Source organism: Nothobranchius furzeri, chromosome 9 (assembly GCF_043380555.1).
Source record: "Nothobranchius furzeri strain GRZ-AD chromosome 9, NfurGRZ-RIMD1, whole genome shotgun sequence".
NCBI lineage: Eukaryota > Metazoa > Chordata > Actinopteri > Cyprinodontiformes > Nothobranchiidae > Nothobranchius > Nothobranchius furzeri.
The window spans coordinates 55,763,309-55,786,253 of NC_091749.1; the positions used below are offsets into that span (position 1 = coordinate 55,763,309).

The window sequence follows — 22,945 nt, forward strand, 5'->3', positions numbered from 1 at the left end:
CCTAAATCTACTTTAAATGTGTACAGTCCTTAAAATCCACACGATTCAAACAAATCCTCAAGCCCTGGTAATTGACTTAATGTTTCCCTGTGTTTTTTTGTATTCCTGCTTATGTGGCATGATTATAATTAGAAATAAATCCGTGGTTAAATCTTTTAAGCACACATCCAGTACATGCTGTACATTTCTACCGGGGGCTTCTGAATGAGGAAAAACAAGATCAGGTTACCATTCTGAAGAAATGCAGGGCTAATGTGACAGAAACGACAATAATAGCTCTGACATTCAGTCAGCCTGAAGGCATCTGGGACAGAAGAACTCATGGTGTCCAAGAATCTCCATGACAGTGTTTATGTGTTAGGTGTCTTAGGATGTTTTGGTTCCCAGAGATTATACGGACGAACAGGAATTCTAAGTTAGACGTACTTACTGACCTCCGTGTCCAAGTTGGACAAAGAGTTCTGCTGAAGAGAAACAAACAGAAAGGTCTGTCTCCACATGCCTCCCTTAGCTGGCTCTCATGGCTTCTTGTTGTTGCCCAATGTTTCTAGGAACAGACTAACCCAACACACACATCTGATTCTGGTTCTTAGTCTGAGCCTCCCCGGGACGTGGGCAGCTCATTGTGTGCATGCAAAACACAACTCTAGTGCAAACACGTGACGCATGACTCCATCGATCAAACTCTGCTGTCATTTCATACATATGTGCTTCCTGTCTGTGGGACCATGTGACTGTTCACTTTGGCCGAATGACAAGTCGCCTACACACACACATACACACACTCCCAGAGCCAAGCAGAGGAAACAAGGAAACACGTGTTGGGCTTTCCAAGAACTGGCTCATTCAACAGGGGAGAACCAGGAGCCCAATGTAGAGGAGGAGGAGAAGGGACGCACCGGAGATAAACTTTGTAGAAACGACTGGCTTGTATGACCCCAAAGGCAAATTGTGAAATTGTTTGAGAGGCAATGCAGAATCCCAGAGTGGCACGTTTTGCATAATTATTATTGCAATATACCAGCAAATAAAGGGGAAAGTAAAGTTATTTGTATTTCATAAATCTACAACAAAAACAAGTCACTCAAAGCAAAAAACTCAAGTTTCTCGAGTGTCAGAAGAAAACAGTCAGTCTATCTTCACTATATGGCACAAAGATCTCTGCAGGGTCTGCTCTGTCTTCTCGATCCCCAGTGAGTCGTGGCGGATGGCTGCTTGTACTGAGCCACGATCCTCTGGAGGTTTCTTCCTGTTAAAAGGGAGTTTTCCTCTCCACTGTCGCTACATGCTTACTTAGTATGAGGACTTGATGCAATTTGCTGGGTTCCTTATATAGAACACGTTTTACTAATTGGCTTAATGAACTGACCTGTGTTGGAATGTTTCCTGTGTGAAGTGCATTGAGACGACTTGTCGTGATTTGGCGCTATATAAATAAACTTGAATTGAATGGAATAAATGCTATAAAAGTCCCAGTGATGAAACACTGTTATTACAGGTGCTGGCCAGTAAATTAGAATATCATCAAAAGGTTGAAAATATTTCAGTAATTCCATTCAAAACGTGAAACTTGTACATTATATTCATGCAATGCACACAGACCAATGTATTTCCAATGTTCATTACATTTAAATTTGATATTCATAAGTGACAACTAATGAAAACTCCAAATTTGGTATCTCAAAAAATTAGAATATTCTGAAAAGGCTGAATATAGAAGACACCTGCTGCCACTCTAATCAGCTGATTTACTCAAAACACCTGCAAAGGCCTTTAAAAGGTCCCTCAGTCTTGTTTTGAAGGCACCACAATCATGGGGAAGACTTCTGACTTAACAGCTGTCCAAAAGACAATCATTGACACCTTGCACAAGGAGGGCAAGACACAAAAGGTGATTGCTAAAGAAGCTGGCTGTTCGCAGAGCTCTGTGTCCAAGCACATTAACAGACAGGCGAAGGGACGGAAAAAATGTGGTAGAAAAAAGTGTACAAGCTCTAGGGATAACCGCACCCTGCAGAGAATTGTGACGACAAACCCATTCAAAAATGTGGGGGAGATCCACAAAGAGTGGACTGCAGCTGGAGTCAGCGCTTCAAGAACCACCACGAGGAGACTCATGAAAGACATGGGATTCAGGTGTCGCATTCCGTGTGTCAAGCCACTCTTGAACAAGAAACAGCGCAAGAAGCGTCTCGCCTGGGCCAAGGACAAAAAGGACTGGACTGATGCTGAGTGGTCCAAAGTTATGTTTTCTGATGAAAGCAAGTTCTGCATTTCCTTTGGAAATCAAGGACCCAGAGTCTGGAGGAAGAGCGGAGAAGCACAGAATCCATGTTGCATGAGGTCCAGTGTAAAGTTTCCACCGTCAGTGATGGTGTGGGGTGCCATGTCATCTGCCGGTGTTGGCCCACTCTGTTTCCTGAGGTCCAGGGTCAATGCAGCCGTCTACCAGGAAGTTTTAGAGCACTTCATGCTTCCTGCTGCTGACCAACTTTATGGGGATGCAGACTTCACCTTTCAAGAGGACTTGGCACCTGCACACAGTGCCAAAACCACCAGCACCTGGTTCAAGGACCATGGTATCCCTGTCCTTGATTGGCCAGCAAACTCGCCTGACCTTAACCCCATAGAAAATCTATGGGGTATTGTGAAGCGGAGGATGCAATACGCTAGACCCAACAATGCAGAGGAGCTGAAGACGACTATCAGAGCAACCTGGGCTCTCATAACACCTGAGCAGTGCCACAGACTGATCGAGTCCATGCCACGCCGCATTACTGCAGTTATTGAGGCAAAAGGAGCCCCGACTAAGTATTGAGTGCTATACATGCACATTCTTTTCATGTTCATTCTTTTCAGTTGGCCAACATTAGAGAAACAAACATTTTTTCATTGGCCTTTAGAATATTCTAATTTTCTGAGATACCAGATTTGATGTTTTCATTGGTTGTCACCTATAAATATCAAAATTAAATGTAATAAACATCGGAAATACATTGGTCTGTGTGCATTGCATGAATATAATGTACAAGTTTCACGTTTTGAATGGAATTACTGAAATATTTTCAACCTTTTGATGATATTCTAATTTACTGGCCAGCACCTGTATATGATCTTAAACATCTGGGACACTACTGATTTTAGTGGAGGACCTAGAATAGGGGTGTCTAAACATTTTAGATGAGTGTCAAAACAGTCATGTTTAGAGCCCTTGCGGGTCACAAAAGTGGCATTTTATTAATTTGAAAAATGCAAACCTTATTTTACGGTTGTTATATTTATTTGCACACCTCACAATAGGTCCAAGAAGTAACAGTCTCATAAAAATGTTAGAAAGTGCCAATTTATGTTAGCAGGCTCTGTATTTTGAAATAATGTATAATTCTCCTGAAATAATACACCCCCCTTTATTGTTTACATACTTTTTATAAACTTGTTTTGGCCTATAAAGAGGCAGACTGAGACATCCCAGATGTAAAACAGAATGCTACCATAAATCATTCATCCCCTGTGCAGTAAGAGTGTTTAACTCCTCAGTTAAACTGGTGCTGGCATTATCCTGGTACACAATAGCATCAGTGCAATATTCAGTATGTTCAATACTTGTGCAATACCAGATGTACATTAGCATGTCTGTCCTTTATGCTGCATAGTTCTGGAACCCAAGTTTCCTTTTTATTTGTTGTTTTTAGTGGTTGGATGATACAGTAATAGTTTGTGTGTTTACCTGTAAGCTTATTACTTTTCTTCTTCCTTTTCTCTAAGTGTTGGTGCTTCTTTTGCAAATGGATTTCCCCACTGTGGGATTAATAAAGTCTATTCTATTCTATTGTATACTCAGAGTCTATGCCACATCTGCATTGCGGCTTCTAAAACAACAAAGTGGGTCTTTGGATGATCTTCAGAAACAAAATGAACTTTTACAGTGATTGCCAATGAAATATTTACTCTCGGGCTGCGCAGTGGCACAGTGGTTAGAGCTGTTGCCTTGCAGCAAGAAAGTCCTGGGTTCGCTTCCCGGCCGGGGATCTTTCTGCATGGAGTTTGCATGTTCTCCCTGTGCATGCGTGGGTTCTCTCCGGGTACTCCGGCTTCCTCCCACAGTCCAAAAACATGACTGTTAGGTTAATTGGTCTGTCTAAGTTGTCCTTAGGTGTGTGCGTGCATAATTGTTTGTCCGGTGTGTCTCTGTGTTGCCCTGCGATGGACTGGCTCTCTGTCCAGGGTGTACCCCGCCTGATTGCCCGTTGACCACTGGAGATAGGCACTAGCCCCCCCCCCCCCCCCCGCGCGCGAGGACAAAGCGGGTTCAGAAAATGGATGGATGGATATTTACTCTCAGATGTAAAAATGGCAGCAATAAAGGATATAAATAACACAATATACAAAATAAATCTTGTTAATTGTCTAATTAACAATGTTTACACTTTACACTCTAATCAACAACGGTCACATTCGATGGCCTTATTTCTTCGTGGTGGCTCAACAGCTGAAAAGTTTGGAAACCTGTTCTGAAACTTGGAAAGCCAAAGTATGCAGGGAGTAAAAAAAAGCATTTTTGGGCATCTAGGGTCAGAAGAGGTCTGAGAGATTTTTGAGTTTCTCACGGAGTTGAAGCCACAACTTTCTTTAAACATTTTTGAATTCTCAAGGAATGACACACATCAACATGCTGTTGAGGTATGCATACATCTACTGTAGCCATGTGACTCAGTATTTGTTTACATGCTATTCTAGTTCATGCTAGCCGATGTTCTCCCCACCACTTAGCAGCAGTGAGAGACGAGGAAACGGGGTGGTTTTCTGAGATGCAGATTGCCTAATCTCTCCCCAGCACTCCCTGTGAGGTCAACAATGCATTCATTTCATCACTGCGGCAACGGTGGGAGTCTCTCAGGGGGGTGTGCTGCCTGAGCCAATCACAGCACAGCCTGAGCTACACACAACCCAGCTACCAGTCCTGCTGCTGTAGGGTCTGCGAGGGCTCAAATGCTGGTTAAAGACACCACAATGTAAACAAAAACATAAATCAATGCAGATCTGCTGTGATAAAAATGGATTAAAGAGCTTCCTCTCATTAGATTTAGTAGCCTACATGACCAGATAGTTTTCTTAGCTGCAATGAATAACATCAAAAATGACCCACAGATACTCTTATCAAAAGAAAATAGGTGTTATGAAACTTTTGCAAATCGTTTTTTCATTAGTCTGCAAGCAGCGGTGTGTGTGAGTAGATGCTCCTTTGTCAGGGTTAAACTATTTCATTAGTAATTTTACTTGTCAGCTTGTTTATCAGTGCGATTCCACTTCAGGCCAGATCTCGTCTTTAGAGAGCTGGAACATTGTTCTAATGAAGAGAGCAGGATATTTACATTTTTTTTAAATCATTTGAGTATTTTGTTTACTTTGAGGATATTTTTGCACAACTTGATTAGAAATGGGCCTCAAATGTGACATTTCTTGAGATTTAATATTAAATTTGACATAAAAGTAAACCTCTCTGACTACTCATTTTTATCTACCCCTTCTAAACGTTCATAAAAAGCCAACTGTGGGTAGTGCACGAACATTTCAGAAGGTCAGTGACCCAACTTTCATTAAAGATTAACTTTGAGCAGATATTATAAAAGAAACTGTAGAATCTACACGTACAGCCCGAGCCCACATCCATAACAACAGGATGGTGTTATGTAACCTCCACTGGCTGTGGACTAACGGCTCTTCTTACGCATGCATGTGGGCTTCAGGAGATAAGAGGCACATGGTTCTACTCAGGCACAAACATTTATCAATGTTATCAGCAGAATCGGAACAATATGGGTACAGTATGTGAACTATACAGCTGTAAAATCTCCTTCTGAGATCATAAATAGAAAAAAAAACAACAAAAACATGCATGTGAGGTTAGTCTGTCACTTTGAATAAAAGCGTTGACAAAATGCCTAAACGTACATTTCTAAGTCTTGCTCTACTTCAAAACTGCATTTTTTTTGGGTCATTTACTTAAAAACTGACTTTCACTCAGGACAATATATTTACTCCACATTTTTACAATGCCTAAAATTATTTTTTCAGTGTTTTCCAGTTTTAGTTTTGTTACCCAAGACCAGCTGTCCGTGGGGCTGTCGTCACTGTGGCTGCTGAAGTCTTTTTCCTCCATGTGGCTCATGGCTCCATCCTGCTGTGAGGCTCAGAACATCTCTGAACTAATCTCTTAATTTGATTAAAACATCTGAAAAAAAGTCCTGAAAAAAGTGTAAAAGTCTTGATTTCTGATTAATTTTGACCAAAGTCAAATTACGTCTGTAGTAGACGGGATGAGTCCCTGAACTCTGACAGATCTGTTTTGGTTGAGCAGCTAGTGCTTGTGCGACATGGACAAGTGTTTTACACTAAATTTATCAACAAGTGGCTTCTGGGAACGACGTCCTAGGAGGAAATCTGAGAGCGTCTAGAGCTGCTGGACTGTCTTGTTGATTAATGTGCTGATCTTTTGGTATATGACAGTTATAACGTACACAATTCAATTCAATCACACAGAAACACCTCAGAAATGGAGTTTAGCTGAAGTTGTGCACTGTCTAACAAGCTATCGGATAGTTATGCTTCACATTCAAACACGTGATTTTTATACATCTGTACATTTATACAGTTGAAAAGGCTGCTGGTGAACAGTTGATTTGTGTCTCTCATACAGGTACAAACAACATTGCACATGACTAAAAAAACACACAGCTCTGCAGTAACATTTTTGTAAACACCGAACAAAACTTTCATTTACAAGATACAAATCTAAAAAAATAGAATTCAAAGTTCATTTTACGTAAAAACTTACAAGCAAATTAAGCAACTTCCATAAACAGGCTGCCGTTAATCGGCTTACATTGCACACAAAAGATTGTGTTTTCATTAAAAAAAAAACTCTTCCTGCATGCATCTGCAAAGAAGTTGGAGCACTATGTTATACATTTGAAGGAAAACAAAAATCAAATCCCGCTGTGTAAACATCTACGTCTCACCTCCTTGTCCTAAATTTTAAACAGTTTCTGTGAAGTCTTTAAATAATGAAACTTTTCAAATCTTTGTGTAAAAACACAGTGGTGTGTTTCTTCTCATTTCAGTCCTCTCTGTGACATTTTTCAGGTCCTTTGTTTCGGTCAGATATGTTTTCCGGTCAGGAAGAAGAGCGGTCGGTCCTCTTTGGCGTTGGCAGTCTGGAACTCGTCGCTCAGCCTGAACCTCCACTCTTCCTCGAGCTCCAGTCTGCCCACAGTCTGCCTCAGTGAGCTGCGATCTGCACTGATTACGCACAGGGTAGCACCTAAAGGGGGCAGATAGAGGGGAAGACATTATATACATGACTAATAGATTTATATTGTTGCTGTAAACAATGTTTCTTAACTCATTAACTCATTCACTGCCAGCCGTTTCCTGATCGCTAACGGCCTTCGCTGCCAGCGTTTCTCACCGTTTTTACTGTTTTTTTAAGAGTCACAGAACGTTGCGCGCTAGCATGATGTCGATGCCAAAACAACCAAAACAAAGAGGAGACTCACCTCTTACATCAGGAAGAAACCGTGTGTGTTATCCGTTCTTTCATAATCCGTTGTCGAATTGTGATCGGCAGACGCTTTTCCGGTTCGCACCTCACTTTTTTTTTACAGGAACGGCAAAAAACGATCTCCAAACACATGTTTGTGTTGCTTCCTGATCATGTGATCTGTGATGTATGCGGATGAAGATCGGCTTCAGGGCTGAGATGTTTGTTCTCTCAGGGCGGGGGCTCGTTCCGATGCTCAAACAGTAAAAAAAATGCAAATGGTGACTTTAGTCGTCATTGGCAGTGAACGGTTGGATCTAAAATGACGACTTTAGTCGTCAATGGCAGTGAATGAGTTAACTAACTAGAGTCATCATTAGCATTTTTTTTTACTGTGTGGGCGTCGGAACGAGCCCCCGCACCGCGAGGACAAACATCCCAGCTCAAAAGTCGATCTTCATCAGCGTACGTCACACGTCAAGTGATCAGGAAGCAGAAAATCCATGTGTTAGGAGATCGTTTTGGGCCGTTGCTGTAAAACAAAGTGAAACGTGAACCGGAAAGGCTTCTGCCGATCACAATTTGACAACGGATTACGAAAGAACGGATAACGCTCAAAACGTGCAGATTCTTCCTGATGTACGAGGCGAGTCTCCTCTTTGTTTTGGTTGTTTTGGTAGTTTTGGCGTTGACATCATCATAGAGCGCAATGTTCTGTGACTCTTAAAAAACAGTGAAAATGCTGAAAAACGCTGGCAGCTAAGGGCTTTTCTGATCAAGAAAAAGCTGGCAGTGAATGAGTGAATTCTTTTGAATCTGGACTAGATAGAAAACGCTACACATACGGAATGACTTGATGGATAACTTGAGCGTCATGTGAATTTTTATTATTCCAAGTTCAGGTTGTGAAGGTAACAGATCAAGGATGAAAATAAACATTTCATCTCTCCAGCTCCTCCTGGGGGTTTCCAAGGAGTTCCCAGGCCAAAGAGGATATATAACCCCACCCCCTCAAAGTTCTGGGTCTGTCCTGAGTTCAAGTCTCATGCCGTTTCCACATTACCCTGGGTCCGGGTGGTGTCTTTCCGGGTCCCGCACCGGTAGAGTTTGTTCACGCACACTTCTCAGGAATGTATAATCCTGGGGCAAAAAATGTGCAGAGAAGTCCACGAAGAATCAAACAAAGGTGGCTGTGAGCAGTCCTGGCGCAGCTCAAGCTGTGTAGTGTACCAAAAGGCCGAGTATTTTCATCAAAATTAATGTTTATCTGGTCCCGGGTAAAACGTCGGAGGAAAAGAGGTAAACGAGCAGGAATCCAGGTGAGAATAAGACTTCTCTTAAAGCGTGGTTTATCTAGTAAACATCGGCGTGATCTTCTAGCTTCTTTTCCTTTGTTTGGCGATTTGAGCGCCACTTCCGCATTCCCGCCAGGCCGCGTTGCGGCGCGGTTTCTCCGTCCAAGTTTTTTAAGGTCAGTTTATCCTCTTTCCTCAGTGGTTTCTCCTCCTGTTCCCTCCATAAGTGGTTTTTATAAACACCGTGGATCTGACCCTGCTAATTTACGTCCACTAACTCCAGCTGTTTCTGTAGTTTCTGATTCCTCCACCTCACTCAGCATGGCTCTATTAAATACCCGCTCTGTTAACAATAAGACCTTCCTGCTCAATGATCTCATTCTCTCTAAAAACCTGGATTTTCTGTTTCTGACTGAAGTTTGGCAGCAAACATCTGATTATTCTGGTCTGATTGAACTCTGCCCGAGTGGTTATTCTTTTCTTAGCCAGCCCCGGGGTTCTGGTCGTGGTGGAGGCCTAGCTGTTGTTTACAGAGACCGTCTTCCATGTAGCTCTACAACCTCTGGTCGCTTTGCTTCCTTTGATGCCTGAGCCACCTCAGCTGACTCCCTTCAATACAGAGGAGCCGTGGCTCTCTACTCGGTGATGCCACACACACACACACACACACACACACACACACACACACACACACACACACACACACACTACCAAGATGCTTGCACTCCTCCTTCTAAGAACTTCCCCAGACGTTGTGATAAAAAAAAAGAAAATCACAGATTCGATCCTGATGGTGATGTGAAGCCACAAGGTAAAAACTACACACCACACATGAAATTATGTCACACGCAATCACTTCTCGGTACGTAACATCTTTGTCAACTCTTATACCTTTGAGAAAGGTGAACTTCTTGAGGAACACAGAGGTCACAAATGTGTCAGGGAAACAGAGAAGAAGACCGCTGAACAGCAATCCGGCCGTGCTGATGTTGACAGAATGAGGTCTGGAACTCACAAAGCACACCGTCACCTGCAGGAGGAGGACAAATAAAGATGACGGATTTCTCTGAAGGGTCCTGTACTTTTATTTTATTTGGTTTAAAAGCTGATCCACCACACAGAAGATGGTGGGCGTGTCCGTACCTCAGGTCCCAGGTTGAGGTAACAGTCCACAGTCAGAACAGGGTGTGTGTAGTTCTTGGTGCTGAGTGGAAACAGCTTCTGGCTGGTGTGTTGTAGGTATTTTTCCAGGAGGAGCTGAGCTGGTGTAGCCAAGAAAAGATGCTTGCTGTCAGGAGCACAGATGTATTGTGATGGTCCCACTGAGGTGGAAACATCTGTCATCTGGATTGAAAAGAGCATTTGGACAATAGATCAGACTCTTTAGGAAATTTAAATTATTGTAAATATTCAACTGACCTAGTTGTCTCTCCTAATGTAACTGTTCTAAAGCTCTTTGAGGCTCTACCTTGGTTTTGATGATAAATGTTCTGTATCCTCCGATGGCAATCTGCTTCTTCATGACGCTGAAGTTGTTGAACTTGCAAACCAGCAGCCCAGCGCTGTGCAGCCTCAGGGTGAAGTCAACGTCGTGACAGGTGAAGCGGTTCTGGTCGTACTGAACGTTCTGACTCCGGTCAACATTTAGGAAGAGGAAGTCGTGAAGGTGACCTCTGGAGAACGGTTCCCACTGTTTAATACCTGATCAACAGTTAAAAAACACAACAGAATTTTATAGTAATTGCAAATCAGGAAAGTTTGTTTGATTACTTTTTATTAAAGGAGGCTTTTATTGCAAGCATTAAAAAATACTTAGATTTTTTTTCTGTCTATTATTTTTTGAGTCCTGACCTGCGAGTCTACAGCTGCTCCACTTCCTGATGCCACATAGACCATAGTGGGCCAGATCAGTACAGGCCTCCATGTGCTGTAAGACCTGTTTCAGGGACACAGCATGGTCGGCTGGGCCACTGTCAAAAGGCAACAAACGAAAACGAATGTTAAACCCAACTGAAAATGCCTAAAAACGATTCCATTAACATTCCTACACAAGCGGCAACAGCGAGAATCTTCACCTGGGTTTGTCCAGGTCCACTGCATTCCACATCACACAGGAGTCATCAGAAAGGACGATGAAAGGCCAGACGTCTCCTGATGGACTACCTCCCTCCAGACGCCGACTCCGCTCCAACTCCAAGTTGTGATACGAAAGTTCTTTTATCAGGAAGTGAGCAGCACCTGCATCAGCATCACGGATAAATAATAAAGGTGATGAACACAGAAAAAAAACTTAAGCTAAAGTAAAATAATGCTAAAACTGATAAGCTAACAGTGACAAACCTATCCCAGCTCCGTTGAAGACAGTGGGCAGCACCAGCATGATGTGGTTGGGCCAGTACTTCTTGTAGACAGCCATCTCGTACTCTTTAACCACCAGGATGTGAAGGTGTGAAGCTCCATCCATGGCATGGTACAGGTTAAACAGGCCGTGCTCGTGACGCCCGGTGGTCGGGGTGAAGATTGGACTCTTGATGCAGTCTGGACTCTGAATAAAAACATTTACAGTCACTATGCATCCAGATAATAGAAACACACTGCTATTGGCTCCAAAAGTAAAAAAAAACATTCTATCTGAGGAATAGACTGCTGAATAAACAAATAATAACCTTATAAAATCACTTTATGGAATATGACAATAAAAAGAATAAAAATAAAACCATACCATAGTTATTTATATAGCACATTTAAAATGCAGCATGGGAGCTGCCCAAAGTGCTGCACAGGCTAAAACAAAACGCGACCATTCTAAGGAACTAAAACAGAAGATAAAAATACCAGTCAAAAGCAGATAAAACATGATGAATACTAAGAGCACATTAAAATAATGACACAATAAAACACTAAAACAAGTCATTGTCTAAAAGCCAAATCGTAAAAGTGGGTCTTTAAACGAGATTTAAAAACCGCCAGTGATGGAGCCTGCCAAACTCCAATGGGCAACGAGCTCCACAGCTTTGGGGCCGCATGCACAAATGCTCGTTCACCCCGCAATTTTGTACACAGCAGCAAAAGGTCAGCCGACCTCAACGCGTGCGTGGGTACATATGGAGTGAGCAGGTCAGAGAGATAGGGAGGTGCCAGGTCATTGAGTGATTTAAATACAAAAGTCAATAACTTAAACTGTACTCTGAAAATGACAGGGAGCCAGTGAAGACGTGTCAGGACAGGGGTAATATGGCTACATTGGTGTATATTTGTCAAGAACCTGGCAGCAGCGTCCTGGACGACCTGCAACCGATTCAGGGCAGAGACCGGAACACCAACGAGGAGGGCATTTGCGTAGTCAAGGCGAGAGGTAATGAAGGCATGGATGACTGACTCCAAATGCCTCTGTTTCAGGATTTGTCTGAGGCAAGTCAGGTGGTGAAGCTGATAAAAGCAAGACCTCACTACGGAGTTTATCTGTGGGGCCATTGTGAGTTCAGCATCCAGCTTTACACCGAGACTTGACACACAGTGTTTGGGGTTGAGGGTTAAAAGGTCACAAACAGGGTGAGAGCCATGGTGGTTGCGGGGGTCAAAAACAATAAACTCAGACTTCTTTTCATTTAACTTTAAGAAGTTGGATGCCAGCCAGCCCTTCACGTCATCTAAACATGCAGCCAATCGCGAGCCCGCATTCTTCTCATCCATTACTACATATAGTTGACAGTCATCAGCATAAATGTGATAGCTCAGGTCATGCTGATTCAGGATAATGCCCAGAGGCAGAAGGTAGATAGAAAACAGCAAATGCCCAAGAACGGAACCTTGTGGCACCCCCCAAGGCAGTGGAAGACATGAGGATGCACAGTCACCAATCTGTATAGAGATGGATCGGTTTGATAGGTAGGAGCGGAACCATTTATGTGCCACCCCCGTCACCCAAACCCAAGACGATCCAGTAAAATATGGTGATCGACCGTATCAAAAGCCGCTGAAAGGTCCAGCTGGAGCAGCAGTACCCTAGACCCAGAGTCAGATGCCACCAGAATGTCATTTACCACCCTAATCAAAGCAGACTCAGTGCTATGGTGTGGTCTGAAGGCGGACTGAAACCCATCCAACAATGAGTTGCTGTTCATATGAGCAGAGATCTGACCATGAACAATTTTCTCAAGGACCTTCGAGAGAAACGGGACTTTCGATATAGGGCAGAAGTTCTCATAAGTGGAGAGATCCAGACCAGGTTTTTTCAATATCGGCTGAACAACCGCATCTTTAAAAACCTTAGGGAACACTCCAGTGCTGAGGCCAATGTTAAAAATGTTCATAAGTGCCGGGGTCAGTGCAGACAACGAGTCGCACACCAATTTAGTCGGGAGGTAGTCCACCGAAGAGCCAGCTGGCTTCATGGATCTAATTAGTTTCCTCAAGTCAGCAAGCTGAAATGGAGCAAAGTCCGAGAATGCAGGTGGGTCAGGCGGTTCCACATGGATAGTGTATATTTAAGGCTGGAGGCTAAGCCTAATACCAAGGATCTTGTTTAGGAAAAAGCTCTGTAGCTCTGTGCACAAAGCAACAGTGGGATTTAGACCATCAGACTCATTTAACAGCAGCAAGGAGTTGATTGTGCTGTACAGCCTAGACTGGTCTCCATGATGCTGTGAAATGATAATCATTAATTAAAAGTAATGTTATGTGATGAAGAATCTAAAAACTTCATGTTTTTACATGAATATGAAGGTGTTTTTTTTACCACTTTTATATTTTAATGGACTCCCTTATTTCTTATATATTTTTCATTTTAATATTAACATTACTTTTAGTTTAAAAAGATTGAGTTTTTGTGATTGTGAATATTAAAGACGTTCATCTATAAAGCCACTATTAAAAATATTCTTCTGAATTTAAACAAAAAGTAATGGTTTATTTAGACCAGTGGTCCCCAGCATCTGCTGTCCTTTTACCCAAATTCTAAAATAAAGAAAATTTGGCCGTAATCTTGTTTAATCACAAATGCATTAATATTGATTTAAAAACTACATATTTCTTTAAAAACGTTCAAATATGTTTTTAATACATGAAGTTTAGTCTAACTCTGATATATTCTAGTTCACTCCCTTTGTATGGCTCAGTACTCATAAAGTAGCTCTCAGCATCACAAAGGTTGGTGACCCCGATTTAGACTTTAGAGCTAAAGTTTTACCAATTGCACCCCCTAGTGGAGTGTTCACAGTGTTGCGCTTTTGGTGACAGTCACTGAAAGGAAAATCAAAACATTTTAATAGATTTTTAATTATAAGCTGTAACGGACAAGCCCAACACTGTCAATCAGTTCATTAATTATTCATAATTATAATTTCATCAATTCAATTATCAGTTAATATCAATTATTTTATTATTTTCCTGCATAAACGGCTTCAAGACCTAAATTCCCAAAAATAATTTTCTCTTTTTAGATGTTTTTCCAACATTTGTGTCAAGCTGTGTGAGATAAAATACTGTAAGGTTGTTTAGAAAGCTTTAACAAAGAGCAGACATTACAGTCATAATTTATTCAGTGGTGGGTAAATATTGTAGAAAAGGACAAACCCAGTCAGAAGTGAGAGGCAGCCTCATGCTCTCCAGCTGGCCTCCTGGTTGGCTGAAGCTGAAGTAGTGCTCTTTAGTTTTTGGGATGATAAAGTAGAGTTGAATATCTTCTCCAAGCAGCAGATGGGTGAATGTGAAGGTGTGGAGTGTTGACTCGTACATCTGAATGGTGATCACATTTAGTATTAATATTCTAGAAGAACTGAATTCCTCCCACTGTGTGTGTGTGTGTGTGTGTGTGTGTGTGTGTGTGTGTGTGTGTGTGTGTCTGTGTGTGTCTGTGTATGTGCGTGTAGTCCCAACCTGGTATCTGGGGTTGAAGCCCAGGTACTGATGACACTGCTCACAGTGATGGTAGGTGTTGTAGGCTGCATACTTAGACAGCTTAATCCTCGCCGTGCGTCTGCATAGATACACGTCCTCCTGCCGTGCAACATTTCCTAGACAGGATAAAAGGAGAAAGAGGAAATTGGGATAAATGCAAATTAAACCCTTCATTTCAAAGCAAAAAGGAGGATTTACGTGCAATTTCTTATTTCACTTACCCTCAGCCTGGGGTTTAAATCCAGGGCAATATATGGTACTGATATCATCATATTTGGCATCATGGATGGTGTAGTCAAAGGGCATTGTTTTTATGATGTCTGTGTTGGGCCAGGGAGTGTTGTATGCATGGTGCTGTCCTCCTTCAGTCGGAACACCTAAAACACACAAAACATTTATAAAGTTTTATTCAAGGTATATTTTGATGAGTCATAGAATTATATGATTTTAAAATCAAGATCTGGATAATAAAAGCCTGAAGTCTCCATAGCCAACATGGAGTGAATAAGAACAAATGTACTGACTGTAATTGATGTCATCCTCATCGTAGATATCCACCTCCATGAGCCTGATCAGCATGCGAGACAAGATACCCAGGAAGTGCAGGTATGCCCCTGTCTTTCCCACCTAACCAGGGAATAATACAGTTAGGGGGAATGTGACTTTTACTACATTTAAAATGCAGTCAAAAAGGAACTTGTTACAAAAAATCTCTTATTGTTAATTTATATACACCGTATTTTCCAGACTATAAGCCACTACTTTTTCCCCACGCTTTGAACCATGCGGCTTATGATGAGGTGTGGCTTTAGTCAACCAGAAAGAATGGATGCTGGAAAGTCTAATGAAGGAATAGTTAAAGGAGTGCTACGGAAAGCGCCCAGGAGGATTTTTTTCATAGTAAAATGGCTCTGCTTGTTTTCCCAGCTTCACCCCGGGATGATGACAGCAACACGGAGAGCGACACTGACATCGCCACAGAAAAGGTATGTGACGAAGCTCTTCTGAGGCTGTTCAACTCTGACACTGAAGAAGATTACTTCAGTGGTTTCAGCGCGCAGGAGGACGATGAATAAACTAATCAATAACTTTTCTATTTTGTTTGATACTGATCGGTTTGCAGGGGCCCCTGGGCACAATGTGCTTAGAGCTGAGAGGCGAGAGCTCTGATGGTTGATGCGCTCCAGACAGATGCGTCCTGAAAATGGCCAGAGTAACATTCTCAAAGTGTCGCCATCTCAAAAACAAATTTAACACGCGATCGTTTATGTCGGCTCATATCCTTTTATATTTTCTATCTTTTATTTGTGCCTGCTGCGGAGCAGAGCGCATAACCTGTTTCGTCCTCCGGTGATTTCACCTCACCGGTGCGGCAGGAGTTACTTTTGAACTGCAGTTCAAAGGTATCTCATAAGGTGAATAAATATGAAGCCTTGTAGCAGTTTTTCTTTAGGACTGAGAGGAGATGCAGGAAGATAATAAACAGACAGGACAGAAAAAAAATAGTCAAAATAAAAACAAGTTCGTTTTTGTTGCTGGTGGTTGCAACAAACAGACACCATTGAAGGTAATCAGAAGTGAGGAACAGAAAATTAAATGATTCTTTCAATGTTTAGAGCAGCAGGAACTCTGAGAGGCTAAAGGCGCATCAGTGAGTTTGCGGCGGCTGCGCAGGGGGAGAGGGCTGAAGCAGGAACGGTAAAGATGCAAAAACTACCATTGTTAAAAGAAATGTGTGTTAACTTAGAAAATGTGGGCGTAATTTTAATTACTTCTCACCATTTTTCTCCAACGTTAAGACTGCTGCACAAAAAAATAAATAAAGACTGCTGCTTGTGTGGGCCCCCTTGTGGCTGTGGGCCCCTGGGCCTGTGCCCAGTTTGCCCGTATTACAATCCGGACTTGGCTCTATAGTCTGGAAATTACGGTGTGTGTGTGTGTGTGTGTGTGTGTGTGTATATATATATGTATATATATATATATATATATATATATATATATATATATATATATATATATTTATTTATATATATATATACCCTTTCATATATACATACGTATATATAACCCCCTTTCGGGGGTTGATTTTTACGGGCTCAGAGTTAAAGGAGACTGTGCCTGTGTGCGATCCCGGTGCTGCGGCCCCGCTGCAGACCCGGTTTGGTCTGGTCAATGCCAGGTCTGTGCTGAACAAAACTTTTATTCTTCGGGATTTTTTTATTCAGCATGACTTGAGTTTTCTGTGCATCTGTGAGTCCTGGATCCCGTTTGGTGACTCAAGCGCCCTGCTGGAGCTGGTACCACCTGGCTGCTCCTGTTTTAATATCCCCAGATCACAGGGCAGAGGTGGTGGGCTGGTTGTTGTTTTTAAATCCAGCTTTCCTTGTAAACAGCTTACACCAACCATGTCATTTTCTTCCTTTGAACTGTGCTTATTTGAACTGTGCATCTCCCCCCGCCTGCTCGTCGTGCTAATTTATCGCCCTCCTAAGACTGACTCTAACTTCCTTAATGATTTCTGTGATCTTGTGGCAGACTGCATCCTAAAATATGACTATGTCCTATTTTTTGGTGATTTTAACATCCATATATGCTGTCCTGACAATGTGCTTTCTAAAGGTTTTCTGAATTTGCTAGATTCATTCAATTTAACTCAATGGGTATCGTCCCCAACTCATGCCAGGGGTCACACCCTGGACCTGGTTCTCTCTCTTGGTCTCCCTGTCATGAACCTTGAGACTTTGCCTCCTGTGTTCTCTGACCACTCTCTAATACTCTGTGATTTTACGTTGCCATGGCCTGTCCCTGTGTGTGAAGCTCCAGCTACTAGGTTCAGAGCCCTGGATGCAGAAACTGTTGCAAAGTTTGTGGACTGTATGTCTGTAAGGTTAGAGTCCTTTAACCCAGATTCATCTAACATTGATCATTACTACCAACACTTTGATTTACTTTGTAATCAGGTCCTGGATGTGGTTGCCCCTCTCAAGCTTTGCAAGTCTAGACCTAAGAGGGAGCCTTGGCTCTCTGATGTCACATGGGCTTGTAGGCGGGCGTGTAGATCCTCTGAGAGAAAGTGGAAAAAGGATGGCCTACAGGTCTCGCGTGAGTTGTTCAGAGCATCTCTGGTTGCTTATCAGGATGCTGTGAGGGCTGCCAGAACTGCCTATTTTGCAGACATCATTGAAACAAACTCCAAGAATCCCAAGATGCTCTACAAAACACTGAACTCTGCTCTGGTGTATCAGGAGCCTAGCTTCATGTCTCCTACAGCTGCTGGAAACTCTGAAGATTTTCACAGATTCTTTGTTGAAAAAGTATCAGGCATTCAAGCAGCTATTTCTGGTAACTGTATTGACCCTGTTCCAGTTCCTTCATCACCACCCACCCTGAGCTCCCTCAATACCGTTTCTTATTCTGAGCTGAATAAGTTTGTTGCAAGGCAGAAGCCATCTGGCTCTCCACTTGACGCTCTGCCGCCTCGTCTCTGGAAGGCTGCCTTTCCGTGTCTTGGCCCTTCACTTGGACAGATTATCAACGGGAGCCTCAGCACAGGTGTGGTCCAAGCTGCTTTGAAAGCAGCAGTTATTCGGCCGACCCTGAAGAAACCTGGTGCTGATGTCTCTGTGATAGAAAATTTCTGGCCTATCTCTACCCTGCCTTTTACATCAAAACTGCTTGAGAAAGTCGTTTATCAGCAGCTGGTCTCACATTTAGCTGACTCTGATCTTTCTGAGGTCTTCCAATCCGGGTTCAGGTCTGGCCATAGCACAGAGTCAGCTCTACTGAGGGTCTCAAATGATATCTATCTATCACTAGATCTGGGTACATCTGTGGTGCTTCTGTTGTTAGACCTGACGGCAGCCTTCGACACAGTTGACCACGCGATTCTACTTGATCGCTTGGAACGATGGGTTGGGATCAAAGGGTCTGCTCTGGATTGGTTTAGATCTTATCTCCACAACAGGACATTCTGTGTTAAACTGGGTGATGTTTTTTTCTTCTTGGGAGGGGCTCCGCTGGGGGGTCCCGCAGAGATCGATCCTTGGTCCTCTTTTGTTTACCATTTATCTGCTTCCTCTGGGGTCAATCATTCGTAAACATGGCCTATCATTCCATCTCTATGCTGACGATTGCCAGATTTACTCTCCATTGTGTCAGGAGAAAGGACACTCCATCCAGTTCTTTGTGTCCTGTCTTAACGAGGTGAAGTCTTGGCTAATGGCCAACTATCTGCATCTGAATGAGGGAAAGACAGAGCTCATTGTTTTTCACCCCAACAGCAGGAATGTGGGTCATTATGTTGATCTTGGCCCTCTTTCTCCCTACTCATAACCAGTCATCACCAGTTTGGGAGGGAAAGTTGATGCTGGACTTAAATTTGATGCTCACATCAACTCTGTGATCCGGTCCAGTTTCTTTCACCTGAGACGCCTTGAAAAAATCAAGCCTATGCTGTCAAGACCCCACATGGAGCGGGTACTGCATGCATTTGTAATTTCTAGGCTTGATTACTGCAACTCTCTATATGCAGGGTTGTGTCAGTCATCACTGAGCCACCTACATGTTGTGCAGAACAGCACAGCTAGGTTCCTGACTGGGACCAGGAAACGGGACCACATCAGTCCGGTTCTGGCCTCCCTGCACTGGCTTCCGGTTTGTTATCGTTCACACTTCAAACTCCTCGTCTTTGTCTAAAATTTCTTCCAGAGTGGTGCGCCCCCTATCTAGCCACACTCCTGAACAAACATTCCCCATTACGCGCTCTGCGCTCCTCTGACCAATGCCTGCTCGCTGTCCCTCGTTCGAGGTGTCGTACTCGTGGGGACCGGGCTTTCTCAGTCCTAGCACCGTCCCTCTGGAACCAGTTGCCACCCTCAGTTAGGCTGTCCCCATCTCTGCCAGTCTTTAAGAGTCGCCTAAAAACCCCCCTCCTCCGCTTGGCGTTTCCTGAACATGTTTGAATTTGGCCATGTTAATGTTGATTTTATTTCCATTTTCATTGGTTCGCTCTATCCCTTGTTTTACCCTTTGTCTTCTACTAGAATGTTTTACCTTTTTTTTTACTAATTTGCAATTTGAACTGCTTTTATTTTCGATTTATTCACCATATTTAACTTTGTCATGTAATATGTTCAGCGCCTTGCACTACCCGACAGGGTTGTGGAAGGCGCTATATAAATAAAGCTTTGATTGATTGATTGATTAAACTGTGTCCTTGATGATGCTTACAGTATATTTGTGTCTGGACTCATCCTCACAACAACATCAGATGCCCGGTTACATATGCAGTAACGCCACAATCATGCAAATAACGTGTGGCCATTTTTCTAATCAAATGGACTCCTGGTTTCTACAGATAAACGTTTTCTTCTAAACTCGTAATAAACTGGCAACACTGCCTGAAAGGTAAAAAGAAGCATGAATGCATTTTCAGAGAGTCTGAAAAAAGCAAAAGAAAGGAGCAGTAAACAATCACAAAACACAGCCAGAGTAGACGGTGATGATTGATGTTACCTGTGGGGGTCCGCTGAGCAGCAGCCTACGAGGGTGAAAGTTGTCACTTCGTCCTTCAGAGCGGTTGCTGCTGTCCATGTGGTTGGACCGAGGAACTGTCCACTGACGATAATAGAGAGACTGCTCTGTGCACGTCATCATTTTACTCAGCAAAGGTCTGCACAATGAAATAAACATCCTACATGTTAACATGTGTAATATTTATTGTATGTTTTTTACATCAGAAGTTAAAAAAGGCATCCATTCTTTTTAATAAGAACTAGAGCTAAGTAACCTCATGTGTGCCTCATATTTTTTATTTCAAACTTGAGAAAATAACTAAAACATTTCTAAACCTTCCAGAAATGTTTTATTTTTTAAAGTTTGGTCGATTGTTTAGAAATCCAAACATCCAGATTAAAAGGATTTTTTTCTTATAATTTCTGTAAAAGGTCCATCCATCCATCTTTCCATCCTCTTCCACTTATCCAGAGTCGGGTCACGGAGGCAGCAGCCTAAGCATGGAGGCCAAGACTTCTCTTTTCCCACTCACTTGGGCCAGCTCCTCTGGGTAATCCTAAGGCGTTCCCTGGCCAGCTGAGAGACATAGTCTCTCCAACGTGTCCTGGGTCTTCCTTTAGGTCTCCTTCTGGTTGAACGGGCACAGAAAACCTCCTCAGGGAGGCATCCTAACCAGCTGCCCGAGCCATCTCAACTGGCTCCGCTCGATTTGGAGGAGCAGCGGATCTACTCCGAGCCCCTCCCAGATGACTGAGCTTCTCATTCTATTTCTAAGGGGGACCCCAGCTCCCCTGCAGAGAAAACTTGTTTTGGCTGTTTTCATCCACAATCTCGTTCTTCCGGTCACCACCCAAAGCTATTGACCATAGGTGAGAGTAGGATTGTAGATCAACCGGTAAATCGAGAGTTTCGTCTTCGCAGCTTACTTCTCACCTAGATGACAATGGGCTTCTTGACCCATTCCAATCAGGTTTTAGACGTAATTACAGCACAGAATCTGCACACATTAGGGTACTTAATGACATCCTGATTCTAACTGACTCTGGCTCCCATGTGCTGTTACTCTTACTCGACCTGACCTCAGCATTCGACACTGTAGACCACACCATCCTACTTCATAGACTTGAATTTTGGGTGGGTGTGACCGGTACTGCCCTCGAATGGTTTCAGTCGTACCTTAATGGTCGGTGTTTTAGTGTTCATGTTGGAGACTGCTCTTCTCCCAATGTCCCACTTCCATGGGGAGTACCGCAGGACTCCATCCTGGGTCCTCTCCTCTTTTCAATTTACATGCTACCACTTGGTAAGATTTTAGCAAGTCTCGGGGTTAACTACCACTTTTATGCAGATGATTGCCAGATCTACCTTCAAATCAACCAACAGCACTCATTTTCTATAATGTCAGAATGCCTCTCTCAGGTCAGATCCTGGCTTTCTCAAAACTGCCTACGGTTAAATGACAGCAAATCAGATGCCATACGTTTTAGCCCCACTAACATGAATGGTGCTTTAGATGTCTCAACTCTCCCACTCAATCTCAAAGCATGTGCCACTAGCCTACTGGACTCTGACCTTTCAATGTATTCACAAGTCAATGCTACTGTCAAGTCCTGCTTTTTCCAACTCCGCCGCATCCCTCTTCTTAAGTCAATCCTCAAACGCCCGGATCTTGAGTCAGTCATTCATGCTTTAATTACTTCACGTCTGGATTACGCAAATTCTGTTCTGATTAGGATTAATGCTTCAGCCCTAAGCAAACTGCAGAAGGTTCAAAATGCCGTGGCCAGATTTTTAACCAACACCGACAGACGCATGCACATCACACCCATCCTCGCAGATTTACACTGGCTCCCAGTCAAATTTAGGATTAACTTCAAGGTCTTGTTATATGTTTACAAGGCTTTGTACTGCCCATCCCCATCCTATCTGACAGACCTGCTGACCCCATATGTTCCCACCCGTGCCCTTTGGTCAGCAGATCATCTGCTGCTTGTTGTTCCGAAGGTTTGGTCCAAATCACAGGGGGAGGGTGCCTTCTCTTATGCAGCTCCAAACTCTGGAACTCTCTGCCCCTCCGTGTGCGTCTGGCTCCCTCTGTTAGCAGTTTCAAGTTGGCCTTGAAAACACACTTCTTTAGTATTGTCTTCCCTCTGTGACATTTTTCATGAAAATCTAGCACCGGATTTGAGTTTTTAATTTAGTTTTTGTGTTTCAGTTGCACCCTTTTGGCACCTCACACCATCTGGTATTTTATTTCGTTTTATTTGTGCCATTTCAAATGTTTTTATCATTCGTCGCATTATTTTATTTTTTATAGTGCTGTTAACTGTTCTTCTATTTTATTGTTTCAAGTAGGGATTTTTATCTCTGACTATTTATGCTTTGTTCTTATGTATTTTGCCTGTTCTTATTGAGTCTCTTGATCAAGCATTTGGCTTTTTTTATGTACAGCCTTTTGGTTAGCTGCCATGCTATTTTGAAAAGGTGCTTTATAAATAAATATGGTATGGTAAGGTCTTCCGGCTCAGCTCTCTCTTCACCATGACAAACCGGTACAATGCCTGCGTCTGCACCATGACAGACCGGTACAACGCCTACGTCTGCACCTTGACAGACCGGTACAATGCCTGCGTCCCTGCAGACGCAGCACCAATCCGCTCTTTGATCTCATGTTCAATCTTTCCCTCACTTGTGAACA

General features: G+C 42.9%; 2 protein-coding genes across 5 annotated transcripts in view; both read right to left on the bottom strand.

Annotated features, from left to right (window-relative positions):
* LOC107375213 (phosphatidate phosphatase LPIN1) overlaps positions 1–6,419 on the bottom strand; it is a 31,396-nt gene extending 24,977 nt beyond the window's left edge. For 3 of the 4 annotated variants that reach the window (XM_015943626.3, XM_015943628.3, XM_015943624.3), the window contains exon 1: positions 6,101–6,419. In XM_015943626.3, coding sequence (XP_015799112.3) covers positions 6,101–6,169 — 69 coding nt within the window. In that variant the 5' untranslated portion in view covers positions 6,170–6,419. Of the gene's footprint in view, positions 1–434; positions 573–6,100 lie in introns of those variants that run through there. The other variant, XM_015943625.3, reaches the window with a different exon arrangement.
* Positions 6,420–6,686: 267 nt separating this feature from the next.
* Positions 6,687–22,945, bottom strand: part of greb1 (growth regulating estrogen receptor binding 1) — a 40,333-nt gene continuing 24,074 nt past the window's right edge. The window contains exons 23-34 of the mRNA XM_015943636.3: positions 20,248–20,404; positions 15,258–15,360; positions 14,955–15,110; positions 14,713–14,849; positions 14,410–14,571; positions 11,176–11,380; positions 10,911–11,073; positions 10,687–10,805; positions 10,304–10,536; positions 9,979–10,179; positions 9,727–9,865; positions 6,687–7,321 (exon numbers count right to left, since the gene is read on the bottom strand). Coding sequence (XP_015799122.3) covers positions 7,158–7,321; positions 9,727–9,865; positions 9,979–10,179; positions 10,304–10,536; positions 10,687–10,805; positions 10,911–11,073; positions 11,176–11,380; positions 14,410–14,571; positions 14,713–14,849; positions 14,955–15,110; positions 15,258–15,360; positions 20,248–20,404 — 1,939 coding nt within the window. The 3' untranslated portion in view covers positions 6,687–7,157. The remainder of the gene's footprint in view (positions 7,322–9,726; positions 9,866–9,978; positions 10,180–10,303; positions 10,537–10,686; positions 10,806–10,910; positions 11,074–11,175; positions 11,381–14,409; positions 14,572–14,712; positions 14,850–14,954; positions 15,111–15,257; positions 15,361–20,247; positions 20,405–22,945) is intronic.